General features: G+C 52.0%; 2 protein-coding genes across 5 annotated transcripts in view; one reads left to right on the forward strand and one right to left on the reverse strand.

Annotated features, from left to right (window-relative positions):
* The window catches only part of LPO (lactoperoxidase), a 24141-nt gene extending 17586 nt beyond the window's left edge, over window positions 1-6555 (forward strand). For both annotated transcript variants that reach the window (XM_055399423.2, XM_055399434.2), the window contains 4 exons: window positions 3312-3564; window positions 4638-4811; window positions 5430-5667; window positions 5855-6555. In XM_055399423.2, coding sequence (XP_055255398.2) covers window positions 3312-3564; window positions 4638-4811; window positions 5430-5667; window positions 5855-6062 — 873 coding nt within the window. In that variant the 3' untranslated portion in view covers window positions 6063-6555. The remainder of the gene's footprint in view (window positions 1-3311; window positions 3565-4637; window positions 4812-5429; window positions 5668-5854) is intronic.
* MPO (myeloperoxidase) overlaps window positions 4417-24664 on the reverse strand; it is a 25040-nt gene continuing 4792 nt past the window's right edge. Inside the window, exons 1-14 of one of the 3 annotated variants that reach the window (XM_088828623.1) lie at window positions 18442-19180; window positions 18208-18285; window positions 17966-18059; window positions 17507-17682; window positions 17194-17317; window positions 16969-17098; window positions 16691-16897; window positions 15530-15848; window positions 13288-13448; window positions 11546-11801; window positions 10868-11038; window positions 9706-9943; window positions 8753-8967; window positions 7992-8114 (exon numbers count right to left, since the gene is read on the reverse strand). In XM_088828623.1, the coding sequence (XP_088684749.1) occupies window positions 8760-8967; window positions 9706-9943; window positions 10868-11038; window positions 11546-11801; window positions 13288-13448; window positions 15530-15848; window positions 16691-16897; window positions 16969-17098; window positions 17194-17317; window positions 17507-17682; window positions 17966-18059; window positions 18208-18283 (2160 nt within the window). In that variant the 5' untranslated portion in view covers window positions 18284-18285; window positions 18442-19180 and the 3' untranslated portion in view covers window positions 7992-8114; window positions 8753-8759. Of the gene's footprint in view, window positions 4541-7991; window positions 8115-8752; window positions 8968-9705; window positions 9944-10867; window positions 11039-11545; window positions 11802-13287; window positions 13449-15529; window positions 15849-16690; window positions 16898-16968; window positions 17099-17193; window positions 17318-17506; window positions 17683-17965; window positions 18060-18207; window positions 19181-24664 lie in introns of those variants that run through there. The other 2 variants (XM_088828624.1, XM_055399447.2) reach the window with 2 other exon arrangements.

The raw sequence follows: 24664 nt of genomic DNA on the forward strand, positions 1-24664 counted from the left end.
TCCTTTGTAGGTAATATATCATTTCTTCTTGACTGTTTTTAAGAAGTTTTGTGTTTAGTTTTCACAAACTTAATTATGATGTGTCTTACAGTAGATTTCTTTGGGTTTATTCTGTTTGAAATTCAACTTCTTATATATGTAAATGTATGTCTGTCACTAATTTGGGGGGGGTTCAGATATTACTTCTTCAAAGACTTTTTCTCTTCTAATTATGGAATTCCATTAATAAGAGCATTAGATTTTTTGTTACTGTGCCACAGAACACCGAGGCTCTGGTTTGTTTGACTTTTTTTTTTTTTTGCTTTTTTTTTTTTAAAGTCTGTTTTCTCTCTGTTTTTCAGATTGACTAATTTCTATTGATCTGTTTGCAGTTCTATCCTGCCATGCCCACCTCTCTACTGGGTCTCGTCAACAAGTCTTTATTTCAGTTAGGGTATTCTCAGTTATATAGTTTCCATTTTTTCTTTTTTTATATAAATTCTATTTCTTCTATTGGAGAAGGAAATGGCATCCCACTCCAGTATTCTTGCCTGGAGAATCCCATGGACAGAGCAGCCTGGCAGGCTACAGTCCATGGGGTCGCAAAGAGTTGGACACAACTAAAGCGACTTAGTACTTTTATGGAATATTCTGTTTTTTCATTTGTTTTAAGATAACTTAAAATTGATTATTGAAGCTGCTTTAAAATCTTTATCAGATGATTCCAACATCTGATTCATGCCAGTATTGGCATCAGTTTATTCTCATTCAACTTTGGCTTTCCTGATTCTTGGTATTATGGGTGATTTTCAGTTGTATCCTAGACATTTTAGTTGTTATGTTAGGAGACTCCTGATCCTATTTAAATCTTCTACTTAGGCACATATTATTCAATAATAAGTTACCCTGTGTAGGTTTGGTTGTAGGTTCTGGCATGCTTTTGCAAGCTTTAGTTCCAGTGAGAGTTTAGCTTTCTGAGCCCTTGCCATGCGGTCTGGCCTGCTTCATTCTTCTGGGGTCCCCACCCAGCCCCTGCTGACTCTGTCTGCCTTTCCTGGCTGCCTCTGTTGCTGAGTAACCTTCTAGAGTTATGGGTTGACCTTCTAGAGTTATAGAAGCCACTCTGCCTGAGTCTCTATGCCACTGGGTGAGGAAACGCCGGGCTCCACTGCTGCAGGCAGATCGTGGGTTGGGTTGTGGATCAAGGGTGGAGATGGCTAATGGCTTGAATTGTGGAGCAGATATGGGGACTTTTTACTAGGTTTTTGCTGAGCTTCCCCCTAGCCAGGTCCTCTGGAGAATGAGAGAGGTTTTTCTTAACTGCTTTTGTCTACTTCTGTTGGAGGTTGAAGACTGTCAGCCTCTCATGGACCTAGTCTGGGGTATGTAGGAACTCACCATTTTGTCATTCCTTGACAAGGTCTTTAGCCAGTCCATCTTTCCAGCTTTCGGAGTCTATTTAGTGCTGTCTGTTGGATAATTTTCAGGGCATTTAGTTATATTTAGTGGAGAATACATTTAGGTTTATTTAGTTATAGTCAGTAAGGAAAACTGAGTGAACTCCATCTTGTTTTGGAACCAGAGGCCCCATGCATATATTTTTAACTATCAAAGAGAACTATTTCCATTCATTTCTTAGCAAAATCTCTGCGATTCAATACTTTTTTTTTTTAATTTAGACCCATAAATCTTGCTGCTGGAGATGTATATAGGAAATCAAAGGATAAACGTTATCTACCTGAAGGCTATCTGAGTTGAGGCTTTTATTAGTTTGCTTGGGTGCCATAACAGAGTAAGGCAGACTGGGTGGCTTACACAACAGAAAGGTGTTTTCTCACAGTTCTGGAGACTGGAAATCCAAGATCAAGGAGTTAGCAGGTTTGATTTCTCCTGAAGCCTTTCTCCTTGGCTTGGCCACCTTCGCTGTATGTTTTTCTCACGTGGTTTTTACCCCTGTGTGCATCTCTCTCTTCTTATAAGGACACTAGTCTTACTGGATTAGGGCTCCACCCTTATGACATCATTTAACCTTAATTACCTCTTTACCTGTCTCCACATACAGTCATCTGAGAGAGTTAGAGTTTCAGCATAGGATTTCTTGGACCCCAAGAAAAAGAAACCCACTCAGGGTAATTGAGATGTTCAGTATCGGTTCACCCTACTCATGTATCACTTGGAAGCTCCCAAGGGTTTCTCCTGGAACCTCAGGGCAATGAGTGCAGTGTAGTCGGGCCTGAGCAAGGGTGAGAGCCAGAGACTGGAAATCATTTGGAATTAAGGCAAGTCATCCTCACGGTCTCTCCCTGCACTCTTCTCCTCTCCTTACATCTCTCTGCAGACGGGTCTTCTCTGCATTTCTGCTCACGGTAGAAAGTGACAACCCATATCACTCCATCACTCGATCAAGCACCATCAGAAATCTAAATTCCTGAGCAAGAGAATCTGACTAACCAGCTTAGTCTGGGGCCCCGGTCAAGCCAGTCCACTGTGGCCAGGGGCAAGGTTCCGTCTCCTGCAGCCTCCCAGAGCCCTAGGAGCAGGCGGCCTGCTCCAAGGATGGCGTCCCCAGAGTCTATGCTGCTGAAGGAATATGCCACGAGGGCAAGAGAATATTATACACGTTCAATGCCATAATAATCGTGAGCTAGGTAGAAACATGAGAGATGTTAGGTGAAAAAGCAGAATGCATTTCACTACATGTTCTCTAGGATTACGAACAAGTTAAAATATGTATACTATAAAGATTAGAAAGAATAAACAATTAACATAATTATTGTGTTGTGGGATGGCATGACTCTTTATTTTTTCAAAATTTTCTCAGTTTATGTTAGTTCACTCTTTTGAGCAAAACAAGAAACTGACCTCTCCATGGGGCAGCACTTCTTTCAGAACGGGGGATTGAATGAACTCCCCTTGGTTACCCTGTGACTCTTTCTTGTGGTTTTCCATTCCTCTTGCCCTGGCCTGTGGGAAAAAGTTTAATAATATAATTTTATGTTAAAGTCATACACAGAGACTGTGACGTTAGCTTCATCATAAATTTAGAGCAAAGATGGCCGAGAGAGTACATTTCAAATGTCAAATTCAAGTGACTGATCAGTAGAGCCTATGTTGAGACAGACCATGGAAGATCAGCAGAAAGTATGTCATGATCAATTAGTAATGTCTGCTAGGGTTATGGGAAGGAGCATTGGAACGTGCAACACATAGGACACATATGCAATCCATTTGCCATCCTTGATTTCTGACCACTCCTCCTTGGCTCCGACCTCAGTCCACAGAGGTTTGGGTCTTCTCACGTCCTCTTTTTCATGACTTGTTTTTCCTTGCAGATCATCACCTTTAGGGACTACCTACCCATTGTGCTAGGTAGTGAGATGCAGAAGTGGATCCCGCCCTACCAAGGATATAACAACTCTGTGGATCCCCGAATTTCCAATGTCTTCACCTTTGCCTTCCGCTTTGGTCACTTGGAGGTTCCGTCCACTGTGTCCCGCCTGGATGAGAATTACCAGCCATGGGGTCCGGAAGCAGAGCTCCCCCTGCACACCCTCTTCTTCAACACCTGGAGGATAATCAAAGACGGTATGTCCTTTTGGGACGCACTGTCACCTGGCTGTCTCACTCTGCAGCCTGCTTCTAGAAAAACCTGGCATGGAAGTCAGGCTCCTGCCACTTCCTATGCGACCTTGGGCAAGTGACTTCACCTCACTGAGCCTCAGTTTCTTTGTTTGTAAAATGGGGACACTAATAATACCTATCTCACTAGGATATTAAAAATGAAATATATACATAAAGTGCCCTACAGTGGTTCCTGACACACAGAAGGTAGTCACTAAATATTAGTTATTATTCTTTCTTTCCTGCACTGGTCTTTAAGGTGCCGAGTTTTCCCTGCTTCCTTTCCCTTCCTCAGGCTTCCCTGACCCTTGCAGAAAGAATTCCTGTGTCTAATAAATAAATAGGGCTTCCCCGGGTAGATCAAATGGTAAAGAATCTGCCTACTGTGCAGGAGACCTGGGTTTGATCCCTGGATCAGGAAGATCCCCTGGAGAAGGGCAATGGCAACCCACTCCAGTATTCTTGCCTGGAGAATTCCATGGACAGAGGAGCCTGGCAGGCTACAGTCCGTGGGGTCACAAAGAGTCAAACATGACTGATCAACTAACACACACACACCTTAAATAAATTGCTCTTTTCTGCTCTTCTCTACAGCTTTCCACCTCCATTAAGTGCCAAAGGTTGGACCCCGCTCCCCTTTATCCTGGGCTGGGCTGTGTTGAAACTGGCTTTTACTTAAGGCCTGACAAATCAGAGCATTTTCTAGAGATTTCTGCCATCTCTTCTCATGGTGCACAGTTCCTTGGGGGACCATATGGAGGAGAAGGTGCCAACTCTCTGAACTGGAGCTTGGAAGAAACCCTGAAGCTTATGCTCACGCATCACCGCAGGATGGCAGGTGGTGTGGACGGGCCTCCAACCCCCAGCACACCCTGTTGGCCGCACTGTGTTCTTCTTTTCCCAGTTCCAGCCCCAGAGGGGCAGTTGGCCCGTCTTTCACCTGAGAAAGAGAAACTGTCAGGAGGAGGGCGTGCCCGGCAATGGAAGATGTCCCCAGCTGCCCCACCCCCAACATGGCCTCTGGGTCTCCCTTGCAGGTGGAATTGACCCTCTGGTGCGGGGTCTGCTGGCCAAGAAGTCCAAACTGATGAATCAGGATAAAATGTTGACGAGTGAGCTACGCAACAAGCTTTTCCAGCCCACTCACAAGATCCACGGCTTTGACCTGGCTGCTATCAACTTACAGCGTTGCCGGGACCATGGGATGCCTGGTGAGTGGGCCCAGGGTCCAGCCAGGCCTGGGGAATGTTTCACTACTTCCTGGGGTTCCCAGGAACTCTCCTCTATAGCCCTGAGGAGCTGATCAATTCTAAAACAGAAGGCAGAGAGGTCTGTTTTAAAAACTCACTTGTGAAATGGCATCTTCCAGTCTCCCTAAGACAGAGACCAGAGAATGTATCTGGTACTATGCCTGGGCTCCTCAAATGAAAGAGATCAACCACTGACTTGTGAAAACAGTTTTAAAAATCCAGAAAATATTAAGAAAAGGAGAATAGAGGGAAAGTAATGACTACTGGACCTTCCTAAATGTAGAACTTTAATAGCCAGACTGTCTGGGTTCAAATTCTAGCTGTGTGACCTTAGACAAGTGACTTAGCGTCTCTGTTCTTCAGTTTACATACGTGTACAGGGCTTAGAGCAATGCCTGGACCCACAGTAAGCACCACATATCCTGCTGGCTCCCTTGAAGCCCAAGTGCCACAGGGTAAAACAGTGGCTCACTGCCTCCCTGTTCCCAGAGGCTGTGAACGCAGACTCTCTGAGGCTGATGGAGCTGGAGTGGGCATGTCCTCAAAGGGCATTAGACAGCTTCCACCTCTCTGCCCTAGGGTACAACTCCTGGAGGGGCTTCTGTGGCCTCTCACAGCCCAAGACGCTGAAGGGGCTGCAGACCGTGCTGAAGAACAAGATACTGGCTAAGAAGTTACTGGATCTCTACAAGACCCCTGACAACATTGACATCTGGATCGGGGGCAACGCTGAGCCCATGGTAGAAAGGGGCCGGGTGGGGCCTCTCCTGGCCTGCCTCCTAGGGAGGCAATTCCAGCAGATACGTGATGGGGACAGGTGAATGAGACCTCAGCAGGGATGGCGGGGAGGGAGGCCCTTCTCGGAGGTGGGCATTGGGGTGGGCATCCTGCAGGACCGATGCCAGACCAGGGCATGTCCCCGGGGACCTCCTCCCTTCCCCTTTGGCAGAGTGGGAAGGGGCCAGCAGCTGGGCTGCGTGGAGACCCTGCTTGTGTCTCTGCAGGTTCTGGTGGGAGAACCCCGGGGTCTTCACTGAGAAGCAGCGGGACTCTCTACAGAAAGTGTCCTTCTCGCGCCTCATCTGTGACAACACCCACATCACGAAGGTCCCACTGCATGCCTTCCAGGCCAACAACTACCCACATGACTTTGTGGATTGCTCAGCCATTGATAAGCTGGATCTCTCACCCTGGGCCTCCAGGGAGAATTAGGGCCCAGACTCCACAGCCTCCCACACTGTGCAGTACAGCTCCCCTTGGCCACGATGCCATTTCAAGTAGACTCAGTGACCCGGCCCTTTCAGGCTCCCTACCCCGTCCCAGGCCTTCTGTCCAGCCGAGTCTCTCTGCACGCCCCCCAAGCACACCTTGCTCAAGCCCAAGGCAGCCGCCTTGCCACTCCAGCTCTTCATCTTGAATCCCACCGCTTCACCCCCATCCTCTCCATCTTCGGAAACCCTCCTCCTGTCAAGACTTACACCCTCCAAGATGCCTTCCGATCTTGCTTGCCAGATGTCACCCATCCTTTCCCCAAAAAAATCTTGGCTGAGGCTGAAGCCTTGACACCTGTATCTCTCCTCCCCTTGAACTAGATTGTAAACTTCTTGAGCTCGGCCTTCAGCCTGCTTCCAAGTGTGTCCTGGGGCCCCCAGCATAGTACTTGGCACACAGTGAGTGCTCAATAAACACCTGATGATTGACTACAGATGCTGGCGATGACCTTGTTCCCTCTGGAAGGCAGGCCTTGGAATCACTGCCAAATGAGGAACGGTGTTTACAGTTTGGATATGTCTCACCACAAAGGGGTCATGTGCATGAGTCTGGGCAGTTAGAGGGCCCGGATTGGTGCTCTCAGCTTCAAAGTGCTCTCAAAGAAAAGGAGGGAAGGGGCTCCTGCACAAAGAAGGCATGTCCGTGGGGTGGCAGGAGAGCTTTCAGGGCATCGCCACAGGGGCAGAGAAATCCAAGCCTGGATTTCCCCCAGAGCTAATTTGGGGGAATTCCCTGGCGTTCCAATGATTAGGACTCCACACTTCCACTGCAGGGGACACAGGTTCAATCCCTCATCAGGAAACTAAGATTTCCTGGGTCAAGAAACTAAGATTCCCACATACCATGATGTGCAGTTAAAAAAAAAAGTTAATTTCTTTTCCAGGGGTCCTTCAGGGAAATACCCTCTTCTTCTAGGTTAGTCCTGGGAGCCTGTGAGGCCTCTGACCGGCAGCTCCAGAATATTCCTAGTTTGCCACCCAATACACACTCATGAGTTCTTTCTCAAAGACCTCCCTGGGTAAGGTCAGTCCAGTGGGGACCCCCAGGCCCCCTGACTGGCGCGGTGGGGGTGGGAGGCTTGCAGCCATCCTACAGGAGAGCCTGGGAGCCAGAAGACCTGGGCGGCCCTGGCTCTGGGGCCCCCTTCTTGGAGGCCTCAGATGAGTCCCTTAACCCCACGGGACCCCTTTCTGTCCTCAGTGAGAGGGGGCTGAGCAGGGTTTCTCCCGCTTGGGGGAGGTGCTAATGTCCGAGGCGCCCGTGTCCTTTCAGGCCCCAGCTGTGGGTGGCCCCCTCCCCAAATGTGGGAAGAAGGGAGAAAACGGGAGGGAATCCACCACGCAGGCAGAGGGATTAAGTTCCAGGCACGCTCATCAGGGGAGTCTGCTCCTCCCCCTCCCTCAGCCCGGCCTGCTGTCCTGGTCTGGACCCCTGGCAAAAGCAAGACTGAGAAAGCGCCTACCGTCCTGGGGCCTCTGACCCACCGGGCCAGCTGACGGGGTCCCCAGATGTCTTGTCACCTGCGGAAAGGACCACCTTCCATCAACCTCCTGCTCTTTCCTCTCCTGCGTGCCCTCTGTTTCCCAACACTTGGCACAGGCCTGATGCAGAGCGAGCATGTCGCAAGCATAATACTTCCTGGGGCAGGGCACCAACAGAAGGGCTCGGTGCCCACGGCCCCAGCTCTCCAGGGAAGCTGAGGCAAGAGGGTCTGCTCAGTTTGGCCTGGCCCCTAGGCGACCAAGGACCGAGGGCCTTCTATGTATGAATCAGCCCAAGGAGAATGCCTGGCCGTCCTGATTCCCGGTTTAGAAAGGGCCCTGAAGCACAGACCGCTCTGGTTCAAGTTCAGAGCCCAGGGCAAACCTCTTGCTGAGGGTCCAGCCCCACTGCAGACACAGAGCAAAGATCCCCATCTGTGGTGCTTTATTATCATAATCATCAGGTATAAACAAATGATATAAAAGGACCAAGTTCCTCTCCAGGCAGCTCCTGTGAAAAAGCAAGAGAACTGGGTAAGGAAGAAAAAGCAGAGCACATAACCCACGCGCAGCCCAACTGCTAATAGCCACTCCTCTGGGGTCATCGCTCTGTTAACAGGACACAGTCAAGGTATACCACCACGAGGGCAGAAATGGTGTCTGACTTTTTCTGTGTGTTTCCCATGCCTGCCACAGTGCCTGGCAGGTAATAAGTGTTTGATAAACCCAACACTAGAGGATGCAACGGACCCTCCAAGGAGCCATGACAGCAGTTATTTACAAAGGAAATTCAGGCTTAGCAAGGTTGAGGAACTTGTTCAAGGTCACACAGCTGGTAGGCTGCGGGATCTGAACCCAAGCAGTCTGGCTCCTTCGTCTGTGCGTCTCACCCATCCACTCTGCTGCCTTCCACACCCCTAGTATCAGCAAATACACACTCACATATACACAGCACACAAAACACTACCCACGTTCACATGCAACACACACAAAATGCACACACACACATACACAAATGTCCAGTTGTTAGTGGTGTTTTTGGCTAGCACCCAGAACAGGGAGGGGCTCACCTAGAGAAGGAAGAACTCCGTGGGCCCAACCGGCCAGCCCAGAGATGCCCAGCCTTCAGTTCCCCGCTGCCCCCCTTACCCTGCCTCTAGTTCCTTTCCCTCCAGGGAGCCAGGTTCAATGCTGGGAGCCTGCTGCAGTGGACAAAGTCCCGAGGGAATGAGTTGGACATGAAGATGTTGTTCTTGGACACGACGGTGATGCCTGTGTTGTCGCAGATGATGCGGGGCAAGGAGATCGTGGCCAGGGCCTGCTGCTGCCGCGTGCTGAACACGCCCTTGTTCTGCCACCAGAACCTGCACGGGGACACCCATGGTCACTGTGCCTGATGCCCTCCTGGGCTGGGAGGACCCCCACAGGCCGGAGCTGTTCCTGGGTGACAGAGGACCAAGCTGGACAGCAGCCCCATGGCACAGGAGAACTCCAGGCCCTTGGGCAGCACGGGGCGGGGGATTCAAACAAATACAGCCCCACTCACAGCCGCCCAGGTGCCCCCCCAAACCCGCTCCCACCCCAGCAGCCTCCAGGCATCACTAATGACAGACGGATCTACTCCCTCATGAGACCCTGGGCCCTGGACAGGGCTACATCCAGGCGGGCAGACGGGACCTAGAGAGTGTGTCTCATTTGTCCACCCAGAGAGGGACACCTTGTTAAAAGTTTCCCAAAGGCACAGTTTGGGCCAGGTGAGAACTGGGTGTGACAGAGGTCAGACCCACAGTGGAATGAAAACAGGTGCAGCGGCCAGAGGGAAGCAAGGATGGGACCTTCCAGTGGAGACTGGTGGCCCCGTGACTGCACCTGGCACCTGGAGAAGCAGTGACTAAGGGTGGCATTTTCTCTCCCCGCTCCTTGACAACCACGGGTCCAGATCCCTCCTTTTTGCACCCTCAACAGCTTCAGGGTACATCAGTGACGATCTTGAGGCTCCCCAGAACACATTGGAAAATCACGGACTCCTTCTAGCAGGAGGAAGCGGGGGGTCCCCCTGAGGGTCAGGGGCAGGGCCAGAGCTGTGGGACCTCCACCCTCACCGGTCACCATCGCGGAGCTTCCTGAACTGGGTCCCAATGAGGCAGGCGAGCAGCGGGCCCACGCGGCCATTTTTGTTCAAGGGCTCGGCCACACCACCGATCCAGATGTCAATGTTGTTGGGCGTGTGGTACAGGGCCATCAGCCTCCTTGCCAGGTCCAGGTTCCTCAGGACTGTGCCCAGCTCACCCACCGTGTTGGGCTCTGGGAGCCCACAGAAGCGCCTCCAGGCGTTGTACCCTGTATGGGAGGAGCAGAGGGTGGTTGTGGGTGGGTCACAGAAAGGCCACCCTCCCAACACAGGGAGGCCACATACAGAGGTCCATGCAGGAGAGGAGGACACAAAGGGGCTGCTACCCATCTACAAACCCCCCAGGAGCCTGGTCTCCCAGGGAGCCTGGGTGCAGCTGGGTCTCTCCAGGAGCCTCTCTGTCTTCCCCTACCCTTCCCACTCTAAGGTAAATCCTAAATTGTCATCATTCCCGTTGGGTCCAAGAACAGGAGCATCTCCTTGCCCCTGAAGAGATCTCAGACCCGCGATGGGTGCGGTGTGTCTGGAAGGATCAGCCCCATACCAGCTGACCCACAGCACAGGCATCAGCAGGATGGTAAGCTGATCTGGGCTCCCATTCCAGCTCTGTCCCTGACTCGGCTGGTGAACTGGGGCAGGTTCTGAATTTCTCCAAGCCTCAGTTTCCTCATCAGTAAAATGGTGGTTTAGTCACTCAGTCGTGTCCGACTCTGGCGACCCCATGGACAGTAGCCTGCCAGGCTCTTCTATCCATGGGATTCTCCAGGTGAGAATACTGGAGGGGGTTGCCATTTCCTTCTCCACATCAGTAAAATGGAAGTGATAATAATCTCTTCCCCTCAGAATCCACATAAAATGGAGCAAAATGGATGGAGACAGGTTTTCAGGGCAGCAGGGGCTTGTTATTATGGTGATACCCTAAGTGGGGGGCTCCAGCAACACAAAGGAAGTGGAAGGTGCTGGAAATGGGGCAGAGGGGCCCAGGGAGAGGTAAGGGCCTGACCTCAGGCCGCATCCTAAGAGCGAGGTTCTGAGGGTTGGGGGAGGGTTGCCCCGGCAGCTGGGGGCACTGGAGAGGACAGGCGTTGGACAGGGAGGTGGGTGGTCCCAGGAGGCTCCCGCAGCCCCCTCACCAGGGAGGCCATGGTCACGGCTGCGCTGCATGTTGAGCGCGGGCAGGTCCAGCCCGATCCTCATGACCTGCTCAAACAGTCGCTCCCGGATCTCATCCACCGCGATTTGGTTCTGGCGGTTCAGCTTCGCAGGGGTGGCCATGAGGCCCCGCAGGATGGGGTCGATGCCACCTGGAGCAAGAGGAGCATGCCGGGGGGAGGGTCCGGCTCGGTATCAGAGCTCAGGCTGCAGCGAGCCGGACCGGGGACAGTGGCGGAGAGCGCTGAGCACACGTGGCTCCTGGCGCCAAGGTCCCCCGGGGGGCAGACCCTCACTGAGGCTCTGCGGTCTCGGGGGATAGAGCCATTCAAACGCGTCAGGCTCAGATGCTCCCAGCCCTCCCGGGTCCCTGAGGATCCCAACGCACAGGAAAGAGCCGGCTCCCTGTAAGCCGTCTCGCCCCTCTCTCTGTTGTTCGATGTGCAAGCAGAATCAAGTGAACCAGGCCGGAAATCAGACGCCCCGAAGACAGAAGGAAAGAGGATTTATTCCGCCCTAGCTCCGTCTATGGGGTCACACAGAGTCGGACACGACTGAAGTGACTTAGCAGCAGCAGCAGCTCCCCGCGACCAAGTCCACGCCCGCCCCACCCTCGGCTGCCAGTTCACTCCCTCACTCCCGGCCGAAGTCTTGCTCACCTTCGAGCACAACCCTCCAGCTGGCAAAAAAGACCCTGCTGAGCGGCACGCGGGGGTTGGGCTGCATGGGTTGGTATCGACTGTTCAGGCGGAACATGAAGGGTTGGATGAGGGTGTGGCCATAGCGGAAGGCGTTGGTGAAGACGTTGGCGATGCGCGGGTCCACCGAGTCGTTGTAGCAGCGGTACCGGGGCAGGTACTTCCGCATGGCCTCCCGCCCCAGCACCAGGGGCAGGTAATCCCGGTAAGTGATGATCTAAAGGAAAGTCAGGCAGAGTGGCCTCTCCACTCACCCCTCCCTGTGGATTCTTCACCTGCTCCTGACTCGGCGGGATCCCTCCCTCGTCTAAGGCCAAGGATTTGCCTCCCACAGTACTGGATCTGGGTCCCAAATAGTGGGACCAAGTGGCATAAACAGGGCTCGAGTGCGTGCCTGCTGTGTGACCTTAGGCCAGATATTAACCTCTCTGAGCCCCAGTTCCTTAAATGTAAATTACGGGTAATTATGCTGCACTCCGCCTTAGAGGATTAAATAATAAAAGGTTTTGTGAGTCCTTTCATAGCTCCCTTGCCCTTGAGTTATTCTGTCTCATTTCTCTTAACTAGCATACTAGCTCTTTGAGGGCAATGGTTGGATCTCATTTCTCTTGAAATTACTCAGTAGGCAACAAAGTGCCTGGCTCACAGTAGAGTTCAATCGAGTGTCTGCAAAAGGAGGGGAGGCAAAAGGGAAAAGGGCCACCCTAGGTGATTTCTCGTAGTGAAAAGAGAGGAGAGGGAAAAGACACACTCTAGATTCTAGACTCTGGAATCTCCTCTCAGAGTTAAACAAATCTCATTTAAGTTCTTAGTGGCAATGGAAAACTGGTCACCCTGGTCACCCTCAGCACCAGCAACTCTCTCCACTCCAAAGTTGAGGAATACTAACACGCGGGGTGCGTGTGATGTGTGCACTCGAGTGCATGTTCATGACCTGGGACAAGATGAGGATGCTGGAGCATCAAAACTTGGGAGAAAGGAAATCCCCTGGCAGTCCAGTGGTTTGGACTCTGCGTTTCCACTGCAGGGGGTACAGGTTCAATCCCTGCTTGAGGGACTAAGATCCCAAAAGCTAAATAGCGCAGCGAATAAATAAATAAAGCATTTAAATGTTTCCCCCAAAATTGGGAGAACACCCCTCAGGGATAAGCGAGGATAAGGAGAGTGGGTGAGCTGTGATAGAGCCATAAAGAAGAGGGAGTGTGTAAAGGAGCCAAGAGTGACAATGTGATGAAGGAAAGGAGAAGAATTTACTGAATACCTACTGAATGCCTGGTGGCTCAGCTGCTAAAGAATCCACCTGCAATGAGGGAAACCTGGGTTCGATCCCTGGGTTGGGAAAATCCCCTGAAGAAGGGAAAGGCTACGCACTCCAGTATTCTGGCCTGGAGAATTCCATGGACTGTGTAGTCGCAAAGAGTCAGACACAACCGAGCGACTTCCACTTTCACTGTGCGCCAAGCATTTTAGACCTACCTGTTTAAACCTGTCAGTATCATTCTTGGTAGACAGGAAAGTTGAAAGGAGAGCAAGCTTGGGAAAGAGGGGATGAAAGGCAAGTGACCCTTGTCAGGCACTTAGTATCTGCCAGGTGTTTTCCTATAGCTCATGAGGGTTAATTTGCACAGCTAAGAAGCGGCAGAGGCACTTTGGCATCCCAAGTCTGCCGACTCCTTGCATCGCAGATGCCCAGGACTGCCTACCTGGACCATGGCTCCCACGATCTTTCGGGCCTCCTGATAGAGCCTCTCTCCATTCCAGTGGGGGTTCAGGCGCTTGAGCTCTGTGGCCAGCCGGTTGTGTTCCCGCACAAAGAGTGTATGCATGGAGGTGAGCTCAGGCATCTCACTCGAACGGGAGTCCCCTTGGGAAAGCAAAAGCTACTGTCATTCCCAAGACGCCCCTCCGAGAAAGGACTTGCTCCACTGAAACTCCCTCCAGGGCCAAAGCCTCAAATGCTGCTTATCTCCACTCAACTTTTCACACCATGCTCAGTCTGCACCCCATCTAGGAGGCCTCCCTTGATTCCCTGGTCCACCATAGCAGCTCTTCAGCGCTGGCCAGGGATGCTCATTTACTAAGCATCAGATCTGACACAAGACTTGCGCCTCCCCATACCTGAGACTGCTAGCACCTGGAGGACAAGGACCATGCCTTTTTGTATCTTACCCTCCCACCCAACGTACACACAAACACATGCGGTTTAACCCAGTGCCTGGGACAAGATAGATCCATGAACACTGCTTGATTGACAGTTTCTTGATTTAGGGAAGGCCAAAAAAGTAGCATGCATGTTGGCTCTCCCTGTTTTCCTGCCCATGTCAGACACAGCAAATGATCACAGCCTTTACTCCTGACAAAATTAGACGCAGACCTCCCTGGCGGTCCAGTGGTTAAGAATCTGCCTGCCGTTGCAGGGGACCTGGGTGTGATCCCTGGTCTGGGAAGATCCTACATGCCATGGAGCAACTAAGCCCGTGTGCCACAACTACTGAAGTCTGCGTGCCCTAGAGCCTATGCTTCACGACAGAAGAAGCCACCACAGTGAGAAGCCCACACACTGTAACTGGAGAGCAGCTCCCACTTGCCACAACTAGAGAAAGCCTGCACACAGCCATGAAGCACTGAAGACCCAGCACAGCCAAAATAAAAATTAATATAAAAAAAGAAATCAGACGCAACCTCAGAATCCTTCTTAACACAGGACTCTAGAAAGCCACGACCACCTGCTCAGAGCTGCCATTCCCACCTCACCACATGCTAACTCTGCAGCCTGCGTGGGAGAGGGTGTCAGGGCACAGGATGTTTGAAGGCCACACCTGAGACTGTTCAAAAGAACCAATAGTGACACTCTGATCCCTCTAGTCCTCCCCTAACCCTGCTCTGGAGGATCAGGACCAGGCCCATTTCTGCAAGACACTGGGTTCAGTGCTCCCCAGCTCTAAAAGTCAATGTCAAGGAAATTCCCTGAGAGTAGCTTTTCCTTCTCATTACTTGACAAGAGGTCAAGACTATCTGTGCTGGGGACACGTGACTCAACACCATGTGGAGGTGGAGGACTGCTGCTCCTTCTCCTCTAACCCAGAAGAGTCCACAGTGGGGCTGACCTTGATTCTCCTCCCCAGGGCCCAGCCAGCAGGGCCATCATGAGATGTTGAGAGGCCAGAGAGAAGGGCCTCAGACCCACTGCTGGGCTCATAGTTAAAAACACTGTATCAAGTAAAATTTCTGGGCACAGCCACCATCACTGCCCCAACCTTATCCCCAGGACTGCCAGTTGTCTAAATTGAAAATCCCACCTTCTTTTATTACAGGGAATCAAGGTGGGTAGGTGGTGATGTTCTGGAGCAGCTGTCCCACAGAAATTCTGCACTGATGAAAACGTTCTACATTTGAGCTGTCCTGTATAGAATCCGCTAGCCTATGTGGGTACCGAACACTTGAAATGAGCACTTGAAGGGTAGCTAGCACAGTAGTGCAAGCTTGTTTTTAATTTAAGCTAAATTACATATAAATGAAAATAGCCATGTGTGCCTAGTGTCTGCCATATTGGATGCTGTTGTTCTAGAGGATGAGGTGAGCCATGCTGCTCTCTGTCTCTCTGGTTTCCTGTCCCTGGACGATTCAGCTTTCCCCTCTCGCAGAGCCCAAATGGAAAGGGAGCAACAGAGAAAGTGCTAGATTGATGAAGTCAGGCGCCTTGGCCATCCCTGAGTCTCCTTCTTAAATTTGGGAGTTTTGTTCTTGTCGTTTTGGGAGGTTGTTTTTGTTTTGCTTTTCCAGCTCCATTCAACTTGTTACCAAGGCAACTGGATTCACACACATCCTGTAAGTTGGTGAGGGCAGTCTCTGAATGCTAACCCCACAAGGGGGCTCTGCTATAGGCTCGCCGTGGCTCCAGTAGGGGGCGCCCTGCATCAGTCCAGGTCCCTGCCCAGGACTGACCTGCCAGGAAGCAGGGGATGTTCGCCGAGCGGTTGGTGAGGAGGCAGGGGTCATCGTGCAGGTTGTCAAAGGGCATCAGGGCCCGGCCGTTGTCCTGGAAGCGGGGGTTGACGGCCAGCAGCCCCAGCTGGTTGGTCAGGTTGCGCAGCCTCGTGGCCAAGGGGACCTCGCTGCCGTAGACCATGCTGGCGTCCACGAAGGAGGTGAGCGCGTTGATCTGGTTGCGGATGGTGATGTTGCTCTGCGTGCAGGCAGGGCTGGAGCGGAAGAAAGGGATGCAGTCCTGCTGGTTCTTGATGCGGGGGTCATTGGGCGGGATCTAAGGTGCAGAGAGAGGCCCCGCGGGCTCGCGGCGGCCAGAAACAGAGGTCAGGAGTGGCTCTCCCTGGTCCACCTGCCTTTTTAGGCCCTGAATTCCTGCCAGGGAAGCCGTCTGGGACCCAGGACCAGAGCGGGCAACCCAGACAGTAAGCAGAGCCCCTCGGGCCCCTCTGCTGGCAGGAAGGCTCCTCAGGGCCCCCGAGGGATGAGCCTAGGGTCCCATCGGCAGAGCGCCTCTGAGCTGGAGGGGCGGTGGCTGGAGGGCAGGCATGGGGGACCCGGGCCCCCTGGAGGTGCGCTGGCCAGGCCTCCGACCCTCCCCCTCAACCTCCTTTCTCTCCTCTGCTCTGACGCTGTTCCTTCTCCCCTCGGGTCTCTGGCTCGCTCTCTGTTCTCTTCATCAGCCTCCCCTTCCTTCCCTTCCCTCTCGTCTCTCACTCCGGCCCCTGTCTGCCTCTCTCTGGGACCCTCCTTCCTTCCTTCTCTCCCCTGCTACCTACTCGTACGTGTCCACTCTCAGCCCCGCTCCAACCCCACTACCAGGCTCTGTGAGACGTGCGCTGGGGGTGGGGGCCCCCTGAGTGGGGAGGGAAGACGACTGAGCCCCCAGCGCTTGCGCACGGAAGTCTGAGGGGCAGTGGGAAGGTCGTCAGCCCAGAGAGGGTGGGAGATGCTGGGGGAGGGGGCTTTGGGAGATGCTGGCGGGGGGCGGGGGGGAGGTCAGGGCCAGGCTTGCTGGGACCCGCGGAAGGAAAGCTGGGCAGGAAGCGGGGTGGCCCCTTCGGGGAACGATGCCCCCCTCCCCTAGGCGGGCCGCAGGGTGGGGCCGGGAGGAAGCACCTTGAGCGGAAAGCACGGCGGCTGCTGCAGGCAGCTGGTTTCGCAGTTGATGCCGGCGAGGAAGGAGACGCGCGCGGCCGGTTCGGGGGTGAAGTCGAGGTCGTGGTCGAGCAGCTGGCCCCACTGCATGAACATGAGTGAGCGCTCCTGGTCCGGAGTCAGCTTCTCCGTGGGGAAGCGCACGATCTCGTTGGACACGGCGCGAGCCTGTGGGACACGGGGCGTCAGCGGCCGCGGTCTCGGCCGGGCTGCCCCGCCTCCGCCCGGCCGGGGCTCACCAGGGGCACTGGGAAGCCGTTGCGCTTGACCCGGGGCGTCCAGCCGAAGGGCAGCGAGAAGCCGTCCTCGTACTCCGCCGGCAGCCAGCGTGCAAAGGCGCGGTTGGAAGCCCCCAGCGTGGGGCTGCGCCTGCAGGGGTGGAAACAGGGCGCTGACACCCCTTGGTAGGGTCCCCAGCCTCCAGCCACCGCCCGCCATCGAGGGCCGGCCCCCAGCCGCCGCACCTGTTGTTGCACTGCCCGGTGATGGTTCGGTACTTGTCCTTCTCTGGGCAGCTCACCCCCAGGTCCTGGTGGGCGCAGCCGCTAGTCTTGGACAGCAGGTTCAGCTGGGCCGGGGTCAGCACGTCTGTGGAAGGGGTGAAGTAGGAGGCAAGTGGGAGCTGAGCCCCTGTTTTCTACCCTCTGCTGGGGAGCCTTGCTTGGGGGATGTGGTCTGAGGACATGGTGGGGGGATGCTGGGATACCCCCCCGGAAGGAGGGGTTGGGAGAACCATAGGGATTGAGTGAGGCGCTGGAATAGCAGCGGGAGCTGTACCCGTGACGTTGAAGCGGCCTGGCCTCAGGGCCCTCAGCTTCCTCTCCAGCAGGCTGAGGGCCACGTGCAGGTAGTCAGCCGCCCTCACAGCGGTCCTGGTGGCTGCCACTGGCTGCTTGAAGTAGGACAGGAGTTCCATGGGGCTGGCCAAGCCGCTGTGAAGCCGCTGCTTGATGCTGCTTGAGGGAAGGAGGGGTGAGCCCAGAGAAAGGAAGGGGAGACACTCAGCAGGGCCCAGCCCAGAGCTGTGCGCTCGAAGGACCCAGAGCCGGGAAGCAGGTTTGTCTTTGTAAACAAGGTTTGCACCTGGGAGTCCAAAGACAAGGCATGGTCTTGAAGACGTTTTTACCCCCAAGGATAGAAAGACTGCCCGGCAGAGGGCCCCACCTCCAGCCGCACGTTCCCCGCTGCCTGTTCCTTCTCTGAAAGGCCTGGGACAGCCTCACCCAGAAGCCGCACCTTTCCCGCCGATCCTTGTAGGCTTTGTCCACTAGTCGCTTGGCCTCCTCCATGCAGGTCAGCACCACCGAGTTCTCCACTTCCCCCAGGACAGCTGCCCAGAAGAGAGGTCAGGAGGTCAGAAATGGACCCAAAGTCCCCATCGGGCCCCAGAGCCCTGGTGGCTTACAAGGAGGAAAGGAATCCCGGGGACTCAGAACTACCCCAACACGCCACCTTTTCCCTTCTTTCTGAACTGTTACCTGGAGGGGCACCCTCCGAGGGCTGGAGCATGATCAGAACTGCCAGGAGTCCCGCCGGGACCAGGAGCAGCTTCATCTCTGCAACAAGACCCCGTGCCCACGAAGTATGCAAAGCCCACAGTGCGTTGGGGAGACGAGCGCCCCACAGCCGCCTCCTCCCAGGCCCCTCACCCCTCCTTTTCACCCAGTGCCCCTGCAGTGGGTTCTGCCTACGCACAGACTCTAGGACCCCACCTCCGAAGTTCCAGGGCTCCACCTGGCATTGGCATCACCTCTTAGCTGCACCTGGGCTTTTATGTCCTCCAGGCTGGGGGAGGGCTGGGGCAGATGGGTCCCGCCCCTGGAGACTAAAGTCTCTCTCCTCCCCAACTGGGGCCAGGGAGCACAGAAAGAGCCCCCTCATATGGGAGAAACAGGCAGTGGAGGAGGGACCAAAACCGTCTCCAGCCTGTGAACTTGGCACACCTCCAGAGAATCTCAGCTCCCCATGTGTGCTAAACCAGTGCTGTCCCCAAAGGGTGCAAAATTTTATCCCCCTCTCCAAAATTCTGGTTCAACTGAGTATCCAGGGTTCCTTTGCAAGGGATGAAAGTTAGGAACCGACAGCCCAGGGAATAATGGGAAACAGAAATTGGAGTGATAATGGCCCAATCTGCCTCCGGACACCGTTCCCCCATGCTCAACAGTAACCAGGCCCCTGTGGCCAACCGTGGTGGGCAGCCCCTCATTCTTGGAGCAGGCTAAGGGCACAGGAAATCTGACTGGAGACCGTTGAGCTTTGCAGGAAAGAGGAGCGTGGGGGTTACGGGCTGAGGACCAAGGTAACTTCCTCTATCCCTCTGCTCATTGCCTTTCCTCTTGGCTCTTGGTAGGGTACTGCCTCCAACACCCCCTCCATCTGCTCCCAGTTTTCAGGAACCAGGAGAGAACAGAGCTGGCTGTGGTTAGTGGTCAGCTGGGTGATGCAGCCCAGACCCAGAGGAAGGCTGGCAAAGGGAGTGCCAGCGGGAAAGGTGCCCTACGACTCATGACAGTGTTCATCCGCCTTCCTGTGCCCTCGTCAGGCTGGGCACATGCCAACCATGGCCCCCATGTCCTGTTCGGCCCACACCTCCTCCCTCCAGACACCCTCCTGCACTCACTCTTGCCGTCTATCCCCAGACCACCTCTCGGCCGAGGAGCAAGGGACAGGGACATCTTCCTGGCGTACCTTCCCACCTGCCAGGAAGCCCCACAAGAAAGGGGGCCACTCTTCCAGCCTTGTTCCTCCAGGGCTTGCTGTGTGTGAACTTGGACAAGTGGCTCTTTGTGAATCAGGTTCTAGAATTTTATAGGCTTTTGAAAAATACTTTTTTTTTTTAAATACTGTAATGTATTTCCATTCATGAAATGTTATAGAATAAATAAATATTTACAAACAGGTGAGATCATGGGTAATTTTTTTCTTTCCAGCTTTGTCATCTTTCAGATAAATAAGAAACAAGAAGGAAAATAATTTCCCATATTCCTAGCACTGACTAATCATCCCATTTCATAATTTGATATGTAAATGTGGATACAATATGTATTTTATTTACTTATTATTTCATTTTGGCTGCACTGGGTCTTTGTTGCTGTTGGCAGGCTTTCTCTGCTTGCAACAAACAGGGGCTACTCTCCAGTTGCATTGCACAGGCTTCTAATTGCAGTGGCTTAGTTCAGTCTTCATTCCAATCCCAAAGAAAGGGAATGCCAAAGAATGCTCAAACTACCACACAATTGCACTCATCTCACACTCTAGTAAAGTCATGTTCAAAATTCTCCAAGCCAGGCTTCAGCAATATGTGAACCGTGAACTTCCCGATGTTCAAGCTGGTTTTAGAAAAGGCAGAGGCACCAGAGATCAAATTGCCAACATCCACTGGATCATTAAAAAAGCAAGAGAGTTCCAGAAAAACATCTACTTCTGCTTCATTGACTATGCCAAAGCCTTTGACTGTGTGGATCACAATAAACTGTGGAAAATTCTGAAAGAGATGGGAATCCCAGACCACCTGACCTGCCTCTTGAGAAACCTGTATGCAGGTCAGGAAGCAACAGTTAGAACTGGACATGGAACAACAGACTGGTTCCAAATAGGAAAAGGAGTACGTCAAGGCTGTATATTGTCACCCTACTTATTTAACTTATATGCAGAGTACATCATGAGGAACGCTGGGCTGGAAGAAGCACAGGCTGGAATCAAGACTGCTGGGAGAAATATCAATAACCTCAGATATGCAGATGACACCACCCTTATGGCAGAAAGTGAAGAGGAACTAAAGAGCCTCTTGATGAAAGTGAAAGAGGAGAGTGAAAAGGTTGGCTTAAAGCTCAACATTCAGAAAACGAAGATTATGGCATCTGGTCCCACCACTTCATGGGAAATAGATGGGGAAACAGTCGAAACAGTGTCAGACTTTATTTTTTTGGGCTCCAAATTCACTGAGGATGCTGATTGCAGCCATGAAATTAGAAGACGCTTACTCCTTGGAAGGAAGGTTATGACCAACCTAGATAGTATATTAAAAAGCAGAGACATTACTTTGCCAACAAAGGTCCATCTAGTCAAGGCTATGGTTTTTTCAATGGTCATGTATGGATGTGAGAGTTGGCCTGTGAAGAAAGCTGATCGCCGAAGAATTGATGCTTTTGAACTGTGGTGCTGGAGAAGACTCTTGAGCGTCCCTTGGACTGCAAGGAGATCCATCCAGTCTATTCTAAAGGAGATCAATCCTAGGTGTTCTTTGGAAGGACTGATGCTAAAGCTGAAACTGCAATACTTTGGCCACCTCATGCGACGAGTTGACTCCCTGGAAAAGACTCTGATGCTGGGAGGGATTGGGGGCGGGAGGAGAAGGGGATGACAGAGAATGAGGTGGCTGGATGGCATCACCAACTCGATGGACATGAGTTTGAGTGAACTCCGGGAGTTGGTGATGGACAGGGAGGCCTGGCGTGCTGTGATTCGTGGGGTCACAAAGAGTCAGACACGACTGAGCGACTGAACTGAACTGAACTCTCTTGTTGCAGAGCGTGGATTCTAGGTGTGCAGGCTTCAATAGTTGCAGCACACAGGCTTAGTAGCTGGGGAACACAGGCTCTAGAGCTCAGGCTTAGTAATTGTGGCTTTTGGGCTTTGTTGCCCCTTGCCATGTGAAATCTTCCCAAACCAGGGGTGGAGCCCATGTCCCCTGCATTGGCAGGTGGCTTCTTAACCACTGGACCACAGGGAAATCCAATATGTATTTCAAACAGTGATAAGAACATACTTATCCCTGATGGTCCAGTGGTTAGCACTTGGCATTTTCACTGCCGTGCCCTGGGTTCAGCCCCTGGTCAGGGTACTAAGATTCTGCAAGATGCAAGGTATGATTGGAAAACAAAAGAACATACTTTAAACATTATTTTATAATCTGACTTTTAATACTTAATTTAGCCTGGACATCTGTGTCAATAAGCAGATTTATTTCATTCTTAGGTCTGCATAATATTTTGTATGAGATGCTATGTTTTATTCACTAATCCTCTCTTGTTAAGATTCTTGGGTCATTTCCTATTTTCTCTGTTAGAAGCAGTACTAGGATCGTTATCCATGTATATCTCCCATCACCTCTTCAATTATTTCCTTAGGTAAAAAGTCCTGAAAGCATAATTGCTGCATACCTGGGTATCAACATTTTTCAAGCTTTCTCCCTCCCAGCCGTGTGGGGAAGCACCCCAGCACCCTCATTAGCTCTGACAGTTAGTGTCCTTTTACTCTTTTAAGGGAATGGTCAGAGCCCAAGAAGGAAGAGACATTTAATACAAGCTCCTCTTAGCACAGATGAGGAAGACGGAGGTCTGGGAAGGAAATGACTGCCGATAGCAGCAATGTGACAGTTCGGAATAATCTACTGGTCAGATCTCTTGACTTACAAACAAGTGCTCTTTACCCAATGGCCTCTGAAGGTTTATTCCTGACCTTTCACCCAGAATTGTTCAACAAGTAATTACCAAGCCGTTGCACATGCCAGGTACCATGCGCTCTAGTGAGCAAAGACCCTGACCTCAATGAGCACAGGAGGATGCAGACCAACAGCACCCCAACAACCTTTGCAGAATTCTTCAGGAGCATCAAAGAAGGCCTTTTAGAGGAATTAGTATTTGAGGTTGTCTTGAAGAATGTTTAGAAGTTGGACACAGGAAGGAAGAGCACTCTGGCCCCTGAGAATGACACAGCAAAGCTTTGACACTGGTGAGCTTCATCCAGACTGTTCCAACATGCGGGAGAGGTTGATGAAGCAGGCCAATGTCTAAGACACAACACTCTTGCTGACCTCCTGAGAAGTGCTTGTTCTGAAGGCTCCAGGGAGCCATGGAGGCCCTGAAGTGCGTGGTCAGAGTTCACTTTAGAAAGCTCACGTGGGCACTTAGGGGACCAGCCCAGAGGCCCAGTGCCAGGCATGAGGCATTGCAGTGATTCATAGGCATCAAGGGACCTGCCCTGATTTCTCACACACACATGGCGATGAGGCAGTGAATTTTGAAAAACTGAAGCATTTTCAAAGAATAATACTAAAATGCCCTAAATTCTCTGTATGGATGGGGGAGGATTCTCAAGATGGATCATCCCAAACCACCTGCCTTTGGCCCACGATGGGGGTTGTGGGCCTGCATTCGTGTGCAGAGGTTTGAGATGCTCTGTGATGATGTGAGATGCTCTTTATGATGTTTACAACTAATTAATAATGGGCCAAGTGACATCACTGCAAGCTTCCCTGGTAGCTCAGATGGTAAATCATCTCCCTGCATTGCGGGAGACCTGGGTTCAATCCCCAGGTCGGGAAGATCCCCTGGAGAAGGAAATGGCAACCCACTCCAGCACTCTTGCCTAGAAAATTCCAAGGATGGAGGAGCCTGGTAGGCTACAGTCCATGGGATTGCAAAGAGTCGGACACGACTGAGCAACTTCACTGACTGACAGCATTGCAAGGCTGACCAGTCTGTATCATTGTTGACTCCTCTTCTCAGCCCTGTTTGTCTGAATGCGTGCAGGCTAAGTTGCTTCAGTCATGTCCAACCCTTTGTGACCCTATGGACTGTAACCCGCCAGGATCCTCTATCCATGGGATTCTCCAGGCAAGAATACTGGAGTGGGTTGCATGCCCTCCTCCAGGGGTTCTTCCTGAGCCAGGGATAGAACCCTCATCTCTTATGTCTCCTGAATTGGCAGGCAGGTTCTTTACCACTGGCTCCACCTGGGAAGCCCAGGTGTAACTGGGGCTCAGAGGGTTTTTCAGCGTGTAGAGTTACCAGAGGAGAATGTGTCTGCCAGAAGAGAGATTTCTGACAAATTTCATGGCACAAATTACCCCTAGCTTCCCATCCTGGGGTCGCCTCTGGAGGGCGCTGCTGAGACTGCTACATTTAAGACTACAGTCCTTTGCCGGAGACCCCCTCCATCCACACACACTGCCCTCCTCCCCACTTTACCTTCCCAAACATCCCCACTCCTGGGGTGAAGTCCAACTGTCTGTGGGGTAACGGGCTCTCTCTGCTACTGCTTGCAAAAAAGTTTATCTGTCTGTGGGGTAACGGGCTGTCTCTGCTACTACTTGCAAAACAGTTTATTCTTTCTTAATGTTATTTAGGAAACAGTTCAGTTGGGATTACAGTCAGATTTCCTGTATGCGTGTGTGGCTGGAGTGAAGGAGGTTATGGAAACTGGGGAGCGGGTAGGGACAGTGACCCCTCAAACCCCCGAATTACACCCCAGTCCAAAGTCTTTGCTTTCTCTCTCCTTCAAGTTTTAAAAATTAATATAGAAGTATGCAAGTAATTAATACCTGGATATGTTTTGAATAAAATTAAAATATTACAGGTCAGTTTCTGGATTAGATTATTACATCGTTTTCAGTTATAGTCCACTCTTGAGACATAAATACTGTTGTCATTTCTGTGTTTGTCCCTCCAAATCTTTTTACCTTACATTCATTTATGCGGGTAGATCTGTGGAAATATACTTGTTTATTTTTCCATAAATGATATCACATTATACATACTGTTCAGCAGCGTGATTCTCTCACTCAGCAATACCTCTTACAGATCTGTAATCATGTGTTACTTACGAAACTGTCTCACTTTAGACCCAAGAGACACAGGTTTGATCCCTGACTTAAGAAGATCCCCTGGAGTAGGAAATGGCAGCCTGCCCCAGTATTCTTGCCTGGAAAATCCCATGGACAGAGGAGCCTGCCAGGCTACAGTCCATGGGGTTGCAGAGTCAGACATTCCTGAGCGACTGAGCATGCACACACAGTATTCTTTAGATGATATACCACCACTAGGCAACTCTTCATCGGAAAAGCTTTTCCGTTTTTCACTATTAAAAACAGTGCAGCAAGAGCCTCTGTGCGCACACGTGTGTTCTCCAGAGTAAAGACTGAGAAGTAGGTCA

The sequence above is a fragment of the Moschus berezovskii genome, chromosome 20 (assembly GCF_049115385.1).
Source record: "Moschus berezovskii isolate FMDL1 chromosome 20, NW_MosBer_1.0, whole genome shotgun sequence".
Taxonomy (NCBI): Eukaryota; Metazoa; Chordata; class Mammalia; order Artiodactyla; family Moschidae; genus Moschus; species Moschus berezovskii.